Source organism: Eurypyga helias, unplaced genomic scaffold (genome assembly GCF_000690775.1).
Source record: "Eurypyga helias isolate BGI_N326 unplaced genomic scaffold, ASM69077v1 scaffold26767, whole genome shotgun sequence".
Classification (NCBI taxonomy): domain Eukaryota; kingdom Metazoa; phylum Chordata; class Aves; order Eurypygiformes; family Eurypygidae; genus Eurypyga; species Eurypyga helias.
This window is the reverse complement of record NW_010264052.1, coordinates 31,070-48,984: the sequence shown is the minus strand read 5'-3', so window position 1 is coordinate 48,984 and position 17,915 is coordinate 31,070. Positions and strand designations below refer to the sequence as shown.

Here is a 17,915-nt window from a genome sequence, read left to right as displayed (position 1 = left end):
CGTGCTCCCAGCTCATCCCTGGGCAGCCCCTGTGAGGCTGTGCCGGCCTGGGTTGGGAAAGCAGGGTGGTGAGCCCAATATTCCCCCGTGCTGCTCAGCGGGTTGCATTAGCCTGGCATGATGCTTCGGGGGAGTTCAGGCCCCCTGCCTGGACCAGCTGCAGAACAGGGTGTTTTGCTTTCCTGGTAGCAGCTCCCCATTGGCATTTAGGATTTGCAGTGTGCTCCCGGGGCTTGCGGGTCTCCCTGAGCCTGCAGCGCAGGCATCGCCCCTATTTATGTGCTGGGTTTGGGAACAGGTTCTCCCACCGCAGCGGGACAGGGACAGCGGGTGCTCCCACCATCTGCCCTGGGCACACACACGGGATCTGTTGCTGCTGGTTGTTCGGTACTCGCCTCGCCAGTGCCTGCCGTGGGCTTCACAGACAGAAAGGGGACATGGCAGCCCTTCCCCTGGGGATGGACAGTTGCTGAGGCTTTTGGAAACCACTTAAAGGACTTGGAGGTGATAGTCCCATTAACGGGGGTAATCAACTTTTCTCGCTGCCTCCAAAAGGATCGGCCCGAGCAGGAACAAGGGACAATGCAGAAGAGCCCGGGGAATAGGCTGGGGAGAGCATTTTGGCACTGATTGGATTCCCACCCTGAGCTGCAGGGCTTGTCCTGCTGCTGGGAGAGCGTCAGGCTTTACAGGCCTCTTGGGAAGATGGGAATGCGTTCATATGTGACATACCATAAATATGTAGCTGCATAAAAAACCGTGACAGGGTGCATCTGCACAGGGTGTATGGACCAGGCAGCCCATCCATTGGGATGAGTTTGCGATGCTCTTTACCTTGTCGAGGTGTGTGGACATCCACGGGGACAACCCAGGGTTGGCAGCGCTGCCATGGCAGGAGAAGGTGGGATATCCCTGGGCCAGCAGTTTTGGGTGTAATTCTGCCTTTGCTGCTGAGGCAGCAGGATCAGCTGTTTCCATCCTTGAGCTGCTCTGTGGCAAAACCAGCTGGGTGGATGTTTCCATCTCAGCATGCCCACCGGGAAGAGTGTCTCCTGGATGAGTGGGGAGAAATATCTCAGCAGATAGTAGGTGCCCCAAGGTGATTCTGTTTCCAACACAAGAGAGGACTGTCAGGAATTAACAGTTATCTTTCTTATGGTATTGGGGTTTTTTCATCCTTTCAGTTGCCTCCCATCAACAGGGATTGGAAACAAAAAATCTTAGAAAATGCTCAGTCAAAAAGATCGTGTATTTCCTCCAGAGCCGGGTAATCTCCGCACCAACAGGATGACTGATTACCGCTGGCTTCTATTAAACAGACATTAACGATGATTATTGTCTCTCTTTCACTAAACCGTCAGCCTCTGCACGGCTGTGCGAGGCTCGGTGAAGGTCACTTTGACAGTAACGCATTCCCCATAAAAATATGTTCGGGGAGTTGTTGAGTGTCGGGTTGATGGGGAGCCGCCGTGGGCATCAGGAACTTCTCCCCATCGTGAAGAGAGGTGATGGAGGGAGGTGGAAAGCTGCTAGAGGTGGGGCAGGGAAACCATCACTGTGGTGTCTGGGCTTGCAGAAAATGTGCTCATGGTGTTGTGGTGCAAAGGTTTGGGTTGAAACTTCTGTTACTGGCTTAATTAAAACATCCATCCCGCCTATAAGGAACCTTGATGGCTCATGCAAGTTGCACGTTGTTTGTTATCACACATTGCTTCAAAGAACATGTTGAAGGAATCACTTTTAATAAGGACTTGCTGACAGCGCCACAAGATTTCCAGGGTTTCTGTAAGATCCTTTGGTGGTTCTTTTTTTTTAAAGAAGAGAGAAAAAAGAAAGATTTTAAAGAAAACCGACAGTATAAAATCCCACAACTATTTAAAGGCCCTGTAGTCTCTTCTGCCTGCTCCTTAGCCTCTAGACGAAGGTGCAGACACCTTGCCACGCAACCAGATGTTCTGCATCTGGACGCTGCTTTGCCAGACAGGTTATTCCTGCACGGCTGTTTCTTCTGCTTCGTGCTTTCAGCACCAGGTTTATTGGTTGCAGTGACTTGTATTGGTTTCCAAAATAATTTTTCCACAGAGAGCAGCTTAAGGGTTTGGTCATTCCTTGAAACCCTTCAGAAAGGGCTGATTTTTCCGACAGTGTCTCGCCTGGAGAGCACCGTAAGCATCCAGAGCTTGGGCATGTGGTCTCTTCAGGTGGTTTAGAAAATCTCTGTATAGCTGCAATGCTCACTGGTCATCTCCTGCTGGAGAGGGGAAAGCAGTTTGTTCCTGACTCCTCCAGGAGATTTTGGTGTCAGAGGTACCATGGAGCCAGCCCCAAACAGTGGGAACACGGGGACTCTGTGCCCATCGCCCAGGGGAGATTTCTGGGCAGCTGGAAGCGATCGTGCAGTCAAATTTATTGATGTTCGTGCTGCCGGCCAGTGGTGGGATGAAGGGAGACTGTTTTGGGGTTTTTTTGCTTGTCTTTCGAAGTGCATCAAGGCTGCCTGACAGCACCAGCAATCAAAGTACTTTCCATTCTTCCAGGAGGTAAAATAAGAAAACCCACTGAAAAGAAGGTTCCCAGAATATCTCAGTAGGTGTGAGAGAAAAATCAGCGCGAGTCCTTCAGCCTCCTTTGTCAGCTCTTGGCTCCCTCCCGGCTTGCCGGTGGCCACATCCCTTGCTGGCACGCATCCGGGCGCTCCCAGGGGGATGGGCTTGTGCCAAGTGACCCTAGCTGACAGCCCCAAACAGTGGGAACACACATTTGCTTATTGGGTTGATCAGACACTTGCTTATTGGGTTGTTGTGAGCTTTTTATTAATTAGCACTGAGAAAGAGCTTGCAAATCCTCGTGTACTAAGTGCAGAAGTAGGAAGCGATTTTCTCCTCATAATGTTTCCATTGGGATCTCTTGCTCTTGCATTTGCTCCTCCAGCCCGGCACGGCCGTGGTCGGGGGTGCGGGGGTGTCTGTCGGTGTGTAACTCTGCCCCCTCCCCAGGTGAAGCCATGGGGAAGAGCAGCGTGGTGCCTTTGCCCTACGAGAGGTTCCTGAAAGAGCCAGGCTCGCTGGCGGTGGCTGGCTTGCCTGAGGGGATCAGCTTTAAGAAACCCATGGAGTACGACGTGAAGTCCCTTATGGCCATCTTAGAGCACAGCCACAGCATCCGCTTCAGGCTAAAAAGGTGATTTTGGGGATCCCTGAAGGGGTGGGTGGGTAGTGAGCCCTTGGGAAGGTGGTTCCTATAACACCAGAGGATGGCGGAGATTTTGCACAGGCAGGAAGGTCCCTCCCGTGTCCCAGCTAATCCAGATCCAGAAACACAGGTCTGGCTGTGCCAAACACAGCCTTGCATGAAGGTTCATCCGTGTGGGGTGGCTCGACACCATTTTGGACTTGTTCCTATAACAAGCGCGTGGAAACGTGTGCATTAACCGCATCGCTTTACGTGTCTCCACCAAAATTTCCGCTGCGGTTAGCTAAGTGCTTTTCTGTCTCCAGAGGGATTTCCAGTGTAAATGCTGCAAGCTCCTTCCCAGGCTGAAATGGGTCTTTTAATGCCAGACAAGGAGGGAGGTGGGGACCGTGGTGGGGCAGACTCCCCATTTTGGCTACATTTTTGTAAGGGGCTTGGTGGTTTTGCGTGTGCTTCTTTTGTGTTTGCCTGGCTGGCAGCACCTCGGCTCCATCCAGAGAAATGCTGAGCGCTACCGAATACCTCCTCTGAAGGCTCGGCACTTCTGGAAAATCAGGCTGAGATAGCTAAAAGTAGGACACGCAGAATTCGAGCTGTCTGTGAGCTCGCGGCTGTCTGTCTCATGCGAAGCACGTGGGCTTCCTCGGTCTGAAGCTCATCCTAGGGGTGACTGAGGTCCTTGTTGGATGTGCCGTGGGTCCTGGGGGCTGCGACAGGCAATGGAGTCAAGTGGCTATGGTCACACAAATTGTTCTACTCCTTAAAGACACCGGGCCATGGAGCTGGGCAGCTTTGCCCTAGCTAATATAAACACCTTGAACTACCATAAAGCCAACTGCTCCACTGAAAGGAGACAAAAACAATCCAGGTGCTGGAAGAAGCTGGATGAGATTGGGTGGTGGCTGTAATTTCTGAAACAAAGAGCCTGGCAGCCAATGGTGCAGCCTATCCCATCCTCCTGAGCACAACTCTCCTACCCTCTCCACATCCTTGCTTGTCCCAGCTTAGCAATGCCACGGACCTAAAGGAACCTGGGTTTTTCCCCTCTTTCCCATTCCTTCCCCTCAGGCCAGCAGACGAGCCCAGCCGAGAGCTGAACCCCAGCGTTGAGTTGACTTGTACCTCCCTCGCCTCCAAGGGCGGCCGAGACTCTGGTGCCAACGGGCCCATGGCCAAACCCGCCGGCCAGGACACCCCCTCTGCCGTCGCCGTCACCAACTTCTTATACGGCGTCTCGCTGCCGACCCAGATCGCCGTCGACCTAAAGCAAGAGGTGTCCTCCGGGCTGCCCGGGCCGAACACGGCGGGCGAGGCACTGCTGCCCAGGCCCGCGGGAGAGCTGAAGGTGCCTTCCTCACAGGAGTACAGCGACTGCTGTGGTAATAGCCTGGAGTTTGCTCTCAGACGAGGGCCTGGTGCGAAGCCCACCCACCCGGCGCTGACAGGGGACAGGCCCGGGTGTTATGGCAGTCCTCGGATGAAAATCAGGGCAAAGCTCGGCCCGTATGGAGATGAGCGGACCCTCCTGGCCGTGTCGCGCCATGCCGGCCCTTTCCAAGGTGCCAACGGGGCGCACCTCCGTTTTTGCCCTGAAACGCTGGGTACTGCACCACGAGGCTGGAGGGGCAGCCAGGGCGGGATGGTGGGGACCCCACTGGGTTGTCACAGGCCAGGGTGCATGGAGGAGGGCTGGCGCGGCCGTGTCAGCCTCACTGGTGGGGGACAGCACCCAGGGGCTTGTTTGGGTGCCCGGAGCATCGGTCAGGCTCTCATCAGCCCTTTCTCCTTGTCTCCCCACTTGTCCAGGACAGAAATCATCGGTCTCCGGAGGTCCTCTCATCCAGAATGTGCACTCGTCCAAGCGCATCCTCTTCTCCATCGTCCATGACAAGACAGGTCCGTGTCCTGTTCTGGCATTGGAGACAGCTGGCAGCCACCCCTTAGGGAAAGGTTTCCCCCCGGTGCTGTCTCTCCACAGTGGTCTCCCAGCCATCTCCATGCCCTGTGGGGACCCAGCAGTGCTGGAGATGCTGCAGCGGGAGATTTTTTCCGTTGACTTGCTGCAACATCTCAGCATCGCAGCTGAGACCTTCATTCCCACTCAGGTCCATTCCTGCCATCTCCATGATGCTTGGCCCTCCCGCGCTGCCGGTCAGCTAGGAAATCCCATCCCCGCCTCGTGCACAGGGAACCGAGGCACGGCTTTGGGTGAGGCTGTTTGCCCGAGCTGCAGACAGTAAATACCCTCTGAAAGCTTGGCATTATTTCAAAATAGCTGAAACCACTAACCCCGGCATGATTCTGCAGTGCTGCCCAGGGGGGTCAGCAAAGGGGAGGTGACTTTGCCATTTCCCCACCTCCACCCCACCCAAGGGAAATGCAACCTGAAAACGCTGATGTGTTTGCATCAAAACCCTCGCCTGCCTGCGTTAAAAAGAAGAAGAAAATATGGGTGGGAAAGTTGGGAAAGAGAGGGAGGTGAAAAGGCTTCTCTGTGCCTTTCAAAGGTTCGTTTGAGGTTGAGTTTGCTCTGTCCCAGAGGGTCTTTCATTTCAGGGTTGAGAAGTTTTTATGGGGTCATTTCTTAGGAATCTGCTTTGCACATGCACGGCTGCAGAGGAGGTTGCTTGGGGCTGGGACTGGGGAAACCCAGACCTTATCTGCCAGCCTGGCAGAATCTGCTCAGGAAGAGGGAAATATTATTTTTAAAGCAGCAAAGTCTTGTTCCCGCTTCCCAGCTCTTTGCGCGAGAAAAGTGCATCTGCTGTGTACGAACCATATGGAAGTTCCTTATTTCTTATATTTTGTTTTGATAGATAAGTGGGACAGTTTTATAAAAGAAACTGAAGATATCAACACCCTTAGGGAGTGCGTGCAAATTCTGTTTAACAGCAGATATGGTGAGTAGGAGTTAATATCCCATTATGCATCTGCAGTGCTTGTGGTTTGCATATCATTATATAGCAATCATTTTTGTTCCCTAACATAGCAGCAGAAGCCATATGCTAGAGCTCCCTTCTCTTCCTAACACATTTAGCCCAGCAGCTCCCAGTCTCCGGGTGTCTGCTGAAGGTTATGTCAATATTTCTATTTGGAGTCACCCCCCTTCGCCATCAAGGAATTTATAACTGGGCTGTAAAACGGCCCCAGTCTGAAGTGTGGCACGCTGGGTCGGAGCGCCTGGACGCTGCCGGTGCTTGCAGGCGAGGGGGAGCAGGGGCATGTGGCTGTTTTAAATTAAGGTGACAGGGCAGAAGAGAAGATTGTTCTTATTGCAGCTGCTTTTTCCCACCTGCACGGCTTATGGGTATCGTTGGTGCTTCCCTTACCACGAGCAGTGCTTTTGGGTTAGTTCGTGGGCGTTTGGGCAGCTGTAAGCTTGGGAATGGGCTGACAGGCTGGAGGTTGTCGCCTGTACCATCCTCATCAGGCTGTGTAATTCATGCGTTGCAGATGGGCAATGAATGTGTGCTGTGTAACTCGTGAGTTATATATGAGCTATAGGTGAGCTCTGTGACTTCTAAACTGCGTGTGTGCTCTGCACCTCGTGAGTTATATAGCTCAGCAACCTGCTGCGGTCTTGGGGACCTTGGGGACGGCACGTGGGGTAGCTCATCCCTGTTTTGAGCAATGCCGGGGGTGTTTGAGGGTTTTGGAAAACACTACGTTTGCTGCTGCACTGTCTCCCCATTTCCCATGGGCAAGCTGCTCCCAGGGCTCAGCTTCTGGGAGAATCAAAGGAAAAGAAAGAGGGCAGGAGGCACTCGCTTTGCTTGAGTTCAAGCCTTTACACCTTCATTTATCATCTGTAAAAGGAAAAGCGCGTGTTTGAGTGAAAAACCACGTGTTTACTTTTCAGCCGAAGCCTTGGGTTTAGACCACATGGTCCCTGTCCCATACCGGAAGATTGCCTGCGACCCCGAGGCAGTGGAAATCATCGGAATTCCGGACAAAATACCCTTCAAAAGACCTTGCACCTACGGCGTCCCCAAACTCAAGCGGATACTGGAGGAGAGGCACAACATCCATTTTGTCATCAAACGGTGAGTGGCAGGAAGGGAAGGAAGAGCGCATGGCCTCGAGGGGGCTCAGGGATTTAATCTGTGTTCCCTCCATGCTCACAGGGTTTGCTTTGACTCCCAATACTCATGTTACCCTTTTTCATGGAAAAGAGCTAACCAGCTCATTATTTTTCCCCCCCAAACCTCTGTTTTCCATCGCTGTCTCCCTTTGGCGAGGACATGGCAGGACTGGCTGTACCATGGTCACCCCTGCACCCCACCACCCTGCTGTAAGTCTGTGCAGGCATTGTTGGTGCCACACGAAGCGTTTTGGGTGGTAAAGGAGCCCTCCAGTCACAGCACGACTCTCCAACAGCATTTGGCCGATGGGAGTGGTGCCTCCGGGTGGGAGCAGGAACATCCATATTCATCCCACATGGGGATTCCCCACCGCCTTGTTTTGGGGTTATCACTTATGGACATCCTATATATACGGTGATGAGGATGCATCGCCCATGGGCAGGGCGTTCTGTCTTGATGCCTGTGTTTACACGGGAGTAGGAGGAGTGGGTGCTTTCCCAAATAGCTCTGTGCTGTGCAACCCCTCTTTGCTTCTCCATCAGGAAAATCTGCTTTATAATGTATTTATTTATTTATTCAGTCCCTGCATAAAGCGCAGCACTTGTGTTGTTCCCTTGCTAGAGGTGTGAAACTACAGTGCAGAAAAACCCCGGCTAAGGCTCCCTAGGGTAAAACCACAGACATCAACAGGACTCAGGCATCCTAAAAGGAATTAGCTTTCCAGATGTCGACCAGGGGAGGGGCTGCTTTGTCCTGCACTGCTAGGCCTGCATGGGGCTGAATCAGGCCCCAAGACGTGCCCCTGAACTTCGCTCCCATGAGCTAAGTTGTGGGTGACACCAAAATACAATATTCAGGAGACAGGTGACATCTGGTCGAGGGCCAGCATTGTGAAGTGAAGGTCCAGCAACAGCTACGTCAGTCCCATCGTCTCCTTTGGTAAAGCCAGCCTGTAGCAGCCTCATTTAATAAGTTAATTAAATTAAGAGAATGACTTATAAGCAGATTTAAGGGTGCTTTAGTTAAAAAGCATATGCTGTAAGATTGCTTGGTTGCACAACAGGCTAAAAGGCTTTTTTTTTTTTTTTAGCTGAAAGATCATTCCCTTTTTTAGGGTATGAATAAAACTACTATTTTGACTTGGTTTAACACTGTTCATTAATAAAACCTAAAATTCAGTCATAAGAAGCACCTATTTCTAATCCCTTTTTTCCCCTTTCTTCCTAGGATGTTTGACGAGAGAATTTTTACAGGTACGTTCTCCACATCCTTTAATTTATTGCCCACAAAACTGAAAGATAATCCAGAGAAGCAGAGTTGAAATAATGTCACCTGTAAGCAGCAGAAGTGCAGGACAGGCGCAGTTGTGCTCAGCGAGGAGAAGCCTTGTCTGCACTCTGCACCCGGGCGTGCTGCGGCTGCCTGTGCCTGGGATCGGTGTGAGCACCGTGCACCCCTTAAACAGCGCTGAAGTGCGAAATCCCCGCTGCGTGAAGCTGGGCTGGCTCCCTGCGCCAGGGTGAGCTGCAGCTACGGGCAGCACGCCACATGTTTCTGTGCTTTCAGGAGGAAGAAAAATTACTGATGGGTTCCTCACTGGTAAATTATTCTTTTTTTTTTTTTTTTGCTGGGAAATGCTATCATCATCCAGCTGCTGGTTGTTTTTAAACGAAAAACAACAAAAATCCATTTTGTCAGTCACCAAACCCTTGAGAGGGGGTTTCTTGGCTATCTTTGCCTCGTGGTTTTACTCCTTTTGCTTTGAGCTGGAGAAGCCAGGCCAAGTGCTTCTTGGCAAATAGAAGGAGACAGGTACTGGTGCGACGTGACCCAACCCTCGCTCCAGCAGCTGCCCCCAACCCACGCTCTGATACCCGCCTGAACTGGCACTGCACTTCAGCTTATCACCGCCCAGCCCCGCTCCCGGATCGCCTGGGCTTGGCTCGCAAGTAAAGACGTGTTTTGGGGTTGTTTATTTTTCCCCAAGCTGCCAACCCCACACGCTGGCGGCTTTCCAGACACTTTCTCCTCTCGCATCTCTGCCGGCCAAATTAACCCCTGTGGCCCCACGACATCCCCATCCCCAGGGGTGCTCCCTGGGGACAGTGATACGAGAGCCACCCAAAGGGGACCTCCAGCAGAGCCTGGAGGGGGTCCTACCCCCACAGTGGGAGCAGGGGGGTGTTTCTTTGTCTCCAGTCCCATTAATGACTCTTTTCTCAAGAAAAGGATTTTTTAAGCTCTAACCCACCCCCAAGGGAGGGAGCACTGAATTATGTCTTGGGATGCTTGGGTTTTCCTTGCAACTCCATCACGGTTGCGTGGTAGCCGGGGGGAGGCATCGTGCGCCTGTACGTCCGCCGATGGGAAGCACTGCGCTGTGAGCGCGGGGGTTGCATAGCAGGGAGGTGCAAGTGGAAACGAGGAGAGGAAGAAGCAAACCCAGCAGGACCGGGGCGGATGGCAGTTCCCCCTCCCCTGCCTGGTCCCTGCAGAACTACCAGAAGCAAAACACATTAAACCTGCCTTTTTGTGATGCATGTCAGCACATCTGACTGTGCAAAAAAAAAAAAAAAAAAAGGCATCTGCTGAGTCAGGAGGTGCCATTTTTGCAAAGACGCTGTTTTCCGAGTGGAGCTGTATTTTAAATTGCCGACTGCAAAGTATCCCAAAGCTTCCCCGTACAGTTTTGCTCATCCTTTAATTAAAATACCCACCACTGCTAGGAAACCTATTTTTTCTACTCCCCTGGGTAGCAGCTTCAGGCAGCTTTGCTACTGCAAGAACAGGATTTGGTCCGTAGAAAGCACAAATCAAAAGGAGCTTTTTGGACTGTCGGTAGACAAATAGTGTCTTTAAGGCTCTATATTGCTGCCGGTGCCATTGCCAGAGCCCTGCCCTTCCTCCCAGGCTGGAGCCGAAAGGGAAAAGGCTTCAAGTTCCCACAGATGGGATGTGTTTTGGAAGGGTGGGGATGTCACGACGGCGCTTTGAGACCAGTGAAGGGCCCTTGGCAGCTATTTAACAAGACACCTATGTGGTTTCTGCAGCCTCGTGGTGTAATTCCATTCCCTCCTTCCCCCAGCACTAATCCTTCAGCTCTTTGCTCACCTTCCCTGCCTGATTTCCATTTCCTACCCTGCCTTCAGATCATTCTTTTCATCTCCAAGGTCATTGCTGAGGCTTTGTTTCAGTTCCTTTCAGGTTGCTGAGGAACAGGGAAGGGAGAGAGGAGGTTTTTCATGGTGACAGGATGCTTTTGTCCCTCTCCATGTCACTACAGCAGAGATTTCTCTCCCTGCATGTGGAGCTTGGAGCTGCAGGATGGGGCTGCCTGTCCCCGCTGTCCTGGGCTTTGCCGAGCTCCCGTACAGGTCATCACGTCCCCTCTCTTGGGACAGGGCTCTCCCTGCTTTGGGGCTTGCTCCTGCAGCACTGCTCCATGGCCCTGCCCCTGCATGGGTTTCCCAACCCCAGCCCCTACCTCCCGGCACCCTGCCATTTCCGGAGATGCTCCATTCCCGGCCGGGTTTCCAGTACACCATTCCACAGAGGTTTAAGCAAGCATCTTGCTATTATTTGAACAAGTAAACCCAATTAAATCATTACCCTTCTCTTTGCAAGCAGGTCACTCTTGAAAACCTGTCCCCCACCCTGATCTCAGCTCTGGGACTAGGAGGGGAACAAGCGGAGGTGCAAAAGCTGCGTTGTTGGTGTCTCTGGTTGCTAATTCTGGTTTTGCTTTTCCTTCCAAAATTGCCCTGCGCACCTGGCACCAGGAAGCAAATTTACCAAAGATCCAACCAAGCTGGAGCCCTCCAGCCCCTCCGGGGAGATCTCCCCTGAGCCGCACCGCGGGGCTGTGCTGGACCTGGCAGGGACCTCTCAGGCCAGCAGCAGGTAAGTGGCACTCGGTGACACCACTCAGAGAGTACCTTTGGGTCGTTAATGTGCATGGCAGGTTGTTGCTGCCGGCTTGTGCGCCTGCTGGGAAGGATGGACACGGGAGGGTGCGACGGGTGCAGCTCAGAAAGCTGCAGCGCTGGGAGGGGGTGTATGTGTCACAGCGGGAAGGCGCGTGGCTGCGAGGGCGCTGCTTTCCCACCTCCCTGAAAACCCACTGCGATCGTACAGCTGGCCCACACAGGAGAGGCTGAACACCCCCATCCTTCTGCGAGCCAAAATGGCAAAGTTTGGAATAACTGCTTTTGTACAAAACTGATGGAATTGGGGCTGTGCCCGAGCAGGCTGGGATTATCTGCAGAGCTATCTGTGATGTTAAAGCATGGCCTAAGGATTCACCCTCAGCTGGCACCGTAACACAGCATCCTGCTAATTAAATGTTACTTGTTTATAAAGCTCCCAGGAAGACTAATAGCGGATTAACAGATGTCTTTTTTTTTTTTCAGCAGGGCAGGAGGCTTTTAATGAGAGTACCTGTTCCTGGGGCGACCGTGCCACGAGCTAGACTGGTCTATACCATGCTGGCGGGGACTATGGAGTCTATAGCACTGCTTTCCAACCTGTCCTGCGAGATCCAGAAGGTGTTTTCCTCTGTGTAGCACCAGTGTTTCATTTTTTGCTCCAGCTGGTCGGAAGCAAGGTAGTATTTAGCCCAAACAATTACCTTTAACATCACTTTAAATAAGAGCAGCAGGGCAGCAGCACATAGCAGTATAGCTGGTGCTCACAGGCAAGGCTGTGCTGCAGGGAAAGGAGCTTTTTCCCAGCCTTGCCCCGTGCAGACAGCTCAGCCATGGGAGGGATGACTAGTGCTCCTCATCCTCTGGCACAGAGCCTCACGCTGACACCTCTGCCAGCCGGGGCTGCGGACCCTGCTGTGGGGTGGGTAACTGCGAGCTGGGGTGGGGAGATGGGGTCTCCTCCATGGCATGTGTTGGGTTACCCTCCCTCCCTGGCTCTTCGTTGGCATGAACCTGCGACAGGTTGGAGTCTTCTCATTCTCCCCAGTGCTGCTTGAGTTTTGTCCCCTTGGATGTGGCTGCCATGTGCCTCTAAAGCTGTGCTAACCCTGGGCGGGAGACCTCACCACGTCAGCAGCGTTAGAGCAGGCAGTGAGCGAGCCCCGTGGTGCGCCAAGCACTGAAACCCCGCAGCTTCAGAGGGCAGAGACCTCTCAAGCTGCCCAGTCCGTGGGGCTGGCAGTTGTCACCCAGCCCTCTGGGGATCTCCAGCTTCAAAGGAGGGTTTGGTGTGGTGTTGCCCCACGAGGTTGGGATGGCTCCTGCACAACCTTGCTGCCCCACTGCTGCAGGACACCACCGTCTTCCCTCCCAGGCTTCATTTGGCTAAATGGAACCAGCCAAATTCTCATCCCCTGCCAGGGACGGGGTGCCGGGAGCACCCTGTGGGTGTCACTCGTGCCCTGTGCCATGTCACAGTGATGTTTCCTGCACCTTGCAGACACCATCCCTGCTTCCATGCACCACTGCACGTGCGGGCTGCAAGTGTAATGCAAGCTGTGCTGCGTTGGAGCTCTGCCGAGGGAGGTGACTGCTCCCATGTGTGGCTTCACCTTAAGTGGTCTTAGTGAAAAAGAGTCAGCCGTGAGCATGGGAAGGGTATTAAAAATCATGGGTGGCTGGGCTGCCTTGCCCGGAGGAGGTGTCTGTGGCTCGTGGTGGTTTGCTCTGCGTGTTGGTGTTGTACGTGGGTTGAAACGGTCAGTGCTCAGCATGTTGGTGTTGTACATGGGTTGAAACGGTCAGTGCTCAGCATGCTGAAGGACAGCACCCCGAGGTGCTGCGCTGGTGAAGCAGAGCAGTGGCAGCGTGGCCGCTTGCCCACTCCGCTGGAGCGGGGCTGGCTGGGTCGCTCCAGCACCTTGCAGCAGCAGCCAGCTCAGCGTGCCGGGTGAGCCAGCCCCTTCCAACCATTTAACGTGGGTTGGAGGAATCACACGTACCCCACTACTGCCTTTTTCTCCCCCCGATGACGAAGGGACTCCGGATGACAGCCTTGTCTGGAGACGTTTGTGATGGGAACTCAGCTGGGCTGGGTCCAGGCCTGAGGTTCTTCACTGGTCTTATGGGGAATTAAACTTGCATCTCCAGGATCCCCAGTTAGAGCTTAGCCACAAAAGCATTTCTCAGCCAGCTCTCCACACCTTGCTGGATTGCTCCGTGCCTGGAGGTGTTTAGATGTGGGGAGTGGCAGAGCATCCCTTTCGTGCTGGATGCCAGAGAAATGGTGATGCTTCACATACCGCTGGCCTCTAAGCACACTGTGGGGCTGCAACCTGGCCTGAGGCTTCTCATTTTCCTGTTCATTTGTTAACATTTACAATTAGGACACTTCTAATTTTTGCTGCATAAGATCCCGCTGTGCAGTTAAATTGGTGTGACTGGAAATCAGGAGGTAGAAGGACAGGATATTAGGGATGCCGAGGTGGTTTCTGCAGAGCAATAGGTAGAAAACCAGCTCCTGGTGTCTGTGGACGTGCAGACGGGATGGGAGCTGAAGTTTGCGGCTTCAGAGCTCTGAGAGCAGCCAGAGGTTCATGGGCCCCACACAGCCCTTGCTGATGCTGCAGCATCCCTGTCTCACCTGCTGCGCTCCAGCTGTGGGCCAGGTAGGGCTTGCACGGTCCGCTAGAACCGATTTAGAAGACCCTAGAGGGAAAAATCGCTTTTTTTAGGGGTGGTTTGTACCCTGCCAGATTCAGATTGCCCTCCCCATGGCAGTGCTGTGCTCTGGACTGTGCTGGGCTGGACCGACCACCTTCTGCTGGTGTGGATGTGGCACAACCCTGGGGTCCCTTTGTCCTAGTTCTGTGTGTGTGTGCCTTGCTCCTAATTAACCCTGTCCCGGCTAAAGCCAGCACCACGTGCATATTGAATCAGGCCGTGGGCCTGAGGTTCATGCACGCCTCTGGTTACAAAGGGAATCATGAACTGCAGTGGTGGTGCACGGCTTGCTTTACCTGCCACAGGGGTAGACTTCGATCTCCCAGATCTCCCAATGCATTGATAAGACCTGTCTGCAGGAAAAATGATATGTGGATATTCAAATCCCACTTTGTTCTTCTTCCCTGGTAGGAGCAGAGCATTTCCATAACAGTGGTCCACCTGGGTCAGGGTCCAGTTCCAGGGAAAAGGCAGTGCCAGATACAGCGGGGATAATGCACTCCCCAGGGAAGCTCCTCTCCCACATCTCCCTAGGGAAAGGTTGGCTTTGACCTGAAGTGGGAGAGTTGAAAACCCTTCCGAAGGCTCCTAGGTAATACACACAGTACTTCCTGGACCAGAGATGCATTTTACCTATACCAAGAGCATTCCTGGCTTCCTTCACATTGTCAGTAGTTTGTTCTGAATGGATTTAGGCGGCTGAGCAGTGCTTTTGAACATCCCCCCTGAGCCAACGGGGATGTGGCACTGGCTCGGAAGGGTTTTCCTTCCTCCTGAAGGACCAGCTTTGTGGAGGAGTGTGTTTTCCGGTGCCATTCCTTACATCATTTACTGCCAAAGCACCGTGGTTGTTCTTGTTTAAGAAAGAGACAGACAGAAAGCAACCGCGTCCTGAGAGCGCGAAGTAATCGCATCTGGATGCTGAACACCGTGTGTAAATTCCTCAGCATGCGAAGTTAACTGCAGATGCAAGTTTGGGATAGCGCCCGGTTTTCAGGGGAGAAAAGCTTTGGGCAGAATAAATATTTACCAGATCAATTGACTTCTTTTCCTTTCTCCCTGTTTGCATTAGCTCCATGAGTAACCACATTGTAATGATGCCTTACGCACTGCGCTCTGCCGCAGAGGGATGGATGGAGGAGACCAGGTTTCGGGCTTAAAAGCCGTCTTGCTTTCAGGAGCTCTCTGCTGTGGTTACATCCACCCGTGGCTAGCGGCAGGGCTGATACCAGGGGGGAATTTGGGAGCAGGGCTTGTTTGTAGAGAAACCCACAGACCATGGATTTCCCTTGCAGCCACTGATGTGCCACTGCTGGGACCGTGGGTGCCGTGTCCCCAGGGATCCTTCCGCGGCCCTCACCTGTTTCTTCCTCCTGCCAGGATCAGTCCTACAGACACCGCTGGGGTTTAAGCTGTCCCTTTGGTTGCTCCATGACCACCTCTCTTGTCTGCCTTTCCCTTCCAGGTCTGAGAAGTGTAGTGCTTCTGAAAGCTGTGAACCAGGTGAGGAATAATTCGTTTTACCTTGCAAAATAGTGACATTGGGGCAGGGAGCGGGGAGAGGTTTGGGAGCATTAGAGAAAGCTGCCTGCAAGGTAACTTGGACATATGACACCAGTTACATGGTTGCCCCACGAGGCAGTTCTCTGAGGATTTTATCCCTATTTGGTAGATGCAGAGATGGAGGGTCTTACTCTGTGACCCTTCAGTTGGGTCCCAAAAGTGCATAAATTAAAATAACCAGAGGTAAGCACATGCTTAAATGCAATGCTAAGGGAAGTCGTCAGCCTCTGAGTTCCCTTCTCCCTAAGCTACCACAATCGGGTCACCAAGAAATCAGCAGTGTCCGTGCTCTGAGCACCATAAAGGAGGAGGAAATGCTCTTCCCTGGGTTTAGGTGCTTGGACCCCTTGGATCACCACTGAATAGGTGAAGCCAGGCCAAGCCTCACTGTCCGGCCTGCCCAAGCTGCAAGCTGTGACTCAGCCCCTGCAGTGAATCAGTCCCACCCTAAATGAGGACGTTTATCTGGAGATAAGAGGCGGTGGGGTTGAGCAGCACATGCCGCATCCCCCCGGCAGCCTCTGGATGGCCAGGCTGGTGCAGGCTCCCTGCTTGGCCAGCATTCAAACCACACTGCGTTCTGCGGGGGTTCAGCTTGGTTGTGCCCCGGCTATGCTCGGTCCTCCCAGAGCACGGGTCTGCAGACAGGCTTGTCCCAAACATGCGTTTGGGACCATTAAAGATGCCAGGAGCTCCCATTGGAGACAGCTCCTCCTGCATCCCCACCTTTGCTTGTTGGTGACCCAGTTTGTTTTAAGTGAAGAAAGCCAGGAAACAAGCACATAATGACTAGTTTCAGGACACCGGCGGCTCCTGCCAGCCAAGCTGTTTGCAGAGGCCATACCCACGGACATCCTTTGGATATCTCCATGCCTCCATGGGCTTGATGCTGCTGGGCCATTGGGCCAACGTTTTGCTGCTGCAGGACGCTCAGCTGGCACTGAAGTCACAGCTGGCCGTGGTTTCCCTGCCTGTGCTGGTGGGCAGATGTGGCATTGCTGGTTTCTGTTGGCCATTTGCCTTTCGTTGCCTTTCCCTGGTAGGTACCTCAGGAGAGCTGGGTGGGATCAGGCAGATCAAAATCGAGCCGGATGAGCTGGACATCATCCAGATCACCGTGCCAGGTAGGTGTTGGGGTACCGGCTGCATGCAGTGGCCTTTGCGCTGCAGGGCTGCCCCATCCCGTCTCAGCATTTTGCTTTGGGAAGAGGTGTTCTCAGGGTATCTCCCAGCAGGGAAGGTCCCCCTGTGCCCATGCAATGGTCTTCCTTTGCTGAAAGTCATTTTAAGGGGCATATCAGGAATGAGCTGGATTCCTGGGGGCAGTGGAGGGTGTTTTAGGGCTCTTTGATGTTTCTCTCTCTCCTTCGTTGCTTTTCTATCTTGCCTTTCCCCTGGAGAAAGCGAGCCTGGTTTGCTGCTTTCCTTCACGCATGGGCTTGGAGGATCCCAGGTATCGAGCGCGGGATGCTTGTGGTGAGGTCCTTAATTTAGAGAAACAGCCTGCTTATGAAGAGTTCTTAAGAACAGGTTTAATATTAAGCACGTGCTGAAAATGTGTTGGAATTGGTGGTGCTGATGCGTTTGCCTACGTTTCTGCCTGCTGAGGTCGGTGGCAATGGGTGGTGATGGCGATGAGCGGTTGGGTGCTTGAAGGGCAGCTGGGAGAGTTGTTTTCCACGTACCTGACCTGGACAGCACAGCAAATGGTAGGATGATCCTTGCAGTTTAATGAGTGGATAGTTAGTACTTTACGTTTTCAGTGTGCTTTACAAACATAAATAAATTATCTCACCAGAATGAGGGCAGCAACAGGACTCCCAATGTACCTGAGGGCGAGTAATGCCGGGGACAGGAGTGATGCCCAGCCCCACCGTGATCTCTGTTGCATCCAAATTGTAGCAGTCCCCTTAATGCAGTGATAGCTGGGGAGTCACTCCAGGATTATGGTAGAATGGGCTTAATGTACAGTTAATACAGGGGAAGGAGAAGGAACAAGGTATAGTGGTAGATCAAACATTTTAATTTTCAACTTGGCAGCTAACGGAAGAGAAGAAAGCTAATATGTGGCGAGCTGGCGGTGTGTGCAAGGAGAAGGAGGAGGTGTTATCAATTCTCTGGTGCCGGGTAGATCATACTTCAAGTCCAGAGTCCACCTTTTCTTACCTTATTTGAAGATCGAGTTCAATCAGAGAGAGTACAGCTGAGGGCAGGGAGGAGGATTAATAGGAAAGAGGTGCTCACCTACAGGGAGAAATTGATGAAATTTGGATTATTTATCCTGCGAGGTGATGATTAAGAAGTGACCTGATTGAAGTATTTAAACTAGCTGAAGGTTTATTTAAAGCTAAATTTGGGTAGCTCTTTGAGGATGTTGGAGAGCCCAGCGGGAGGCGAGGCAGGTTTAAATGAAGAGGGCATGCAGATTACG

At 52.8% G+C, this 17,915-nt stretch overlaps 1 protein-coding gene across 1 annotated transcript in view; it reads left to right on the top strand.

The window, feature by feature from the left end:
* The window catches only part of GTF2IRD1 (GTF2I repeat domain containing 1), a 45,043-nt gene that overhangs the window by 6,387 nt on the left and 20,741 nt on the right, over positions 1-17,915 (top strand). Inside the window, exons 4-12 of the mRNA XM_010156277.1 lie at positions 2,997-3,180; positions 4,261-4,571; positions 4,999-5,088; positions 6,009-6,092; positions 7,052-7,235; positions 8,502-8,527; positions 11,054-11,174; positions 15,387-15,424; positions 16,528-16,608. Coding sequence (XP_010154579.1) covers positions 2,997-3,180; positions 4,261-4,571; positions 4,999-5,088; positions 6,009-6,092; positions 7,052-7,235; positions 8,502-8,527; positions 11,054-11,174; positions 15,387-15,424; positions 16,528-16,608 — 1,119 coding nt within the window. The remainder of the gene's footprint in view (positions 1-2,996; positions 3,181-4,260; positions 4,572-4,998; positions 5,089-6,008; positions 6,093-7,051; positions 7,236-8,501; positions 8,528-11,053; positions 11,175-15,386; positions 15,425-16,527; positions 16,609-17,915) is intronic.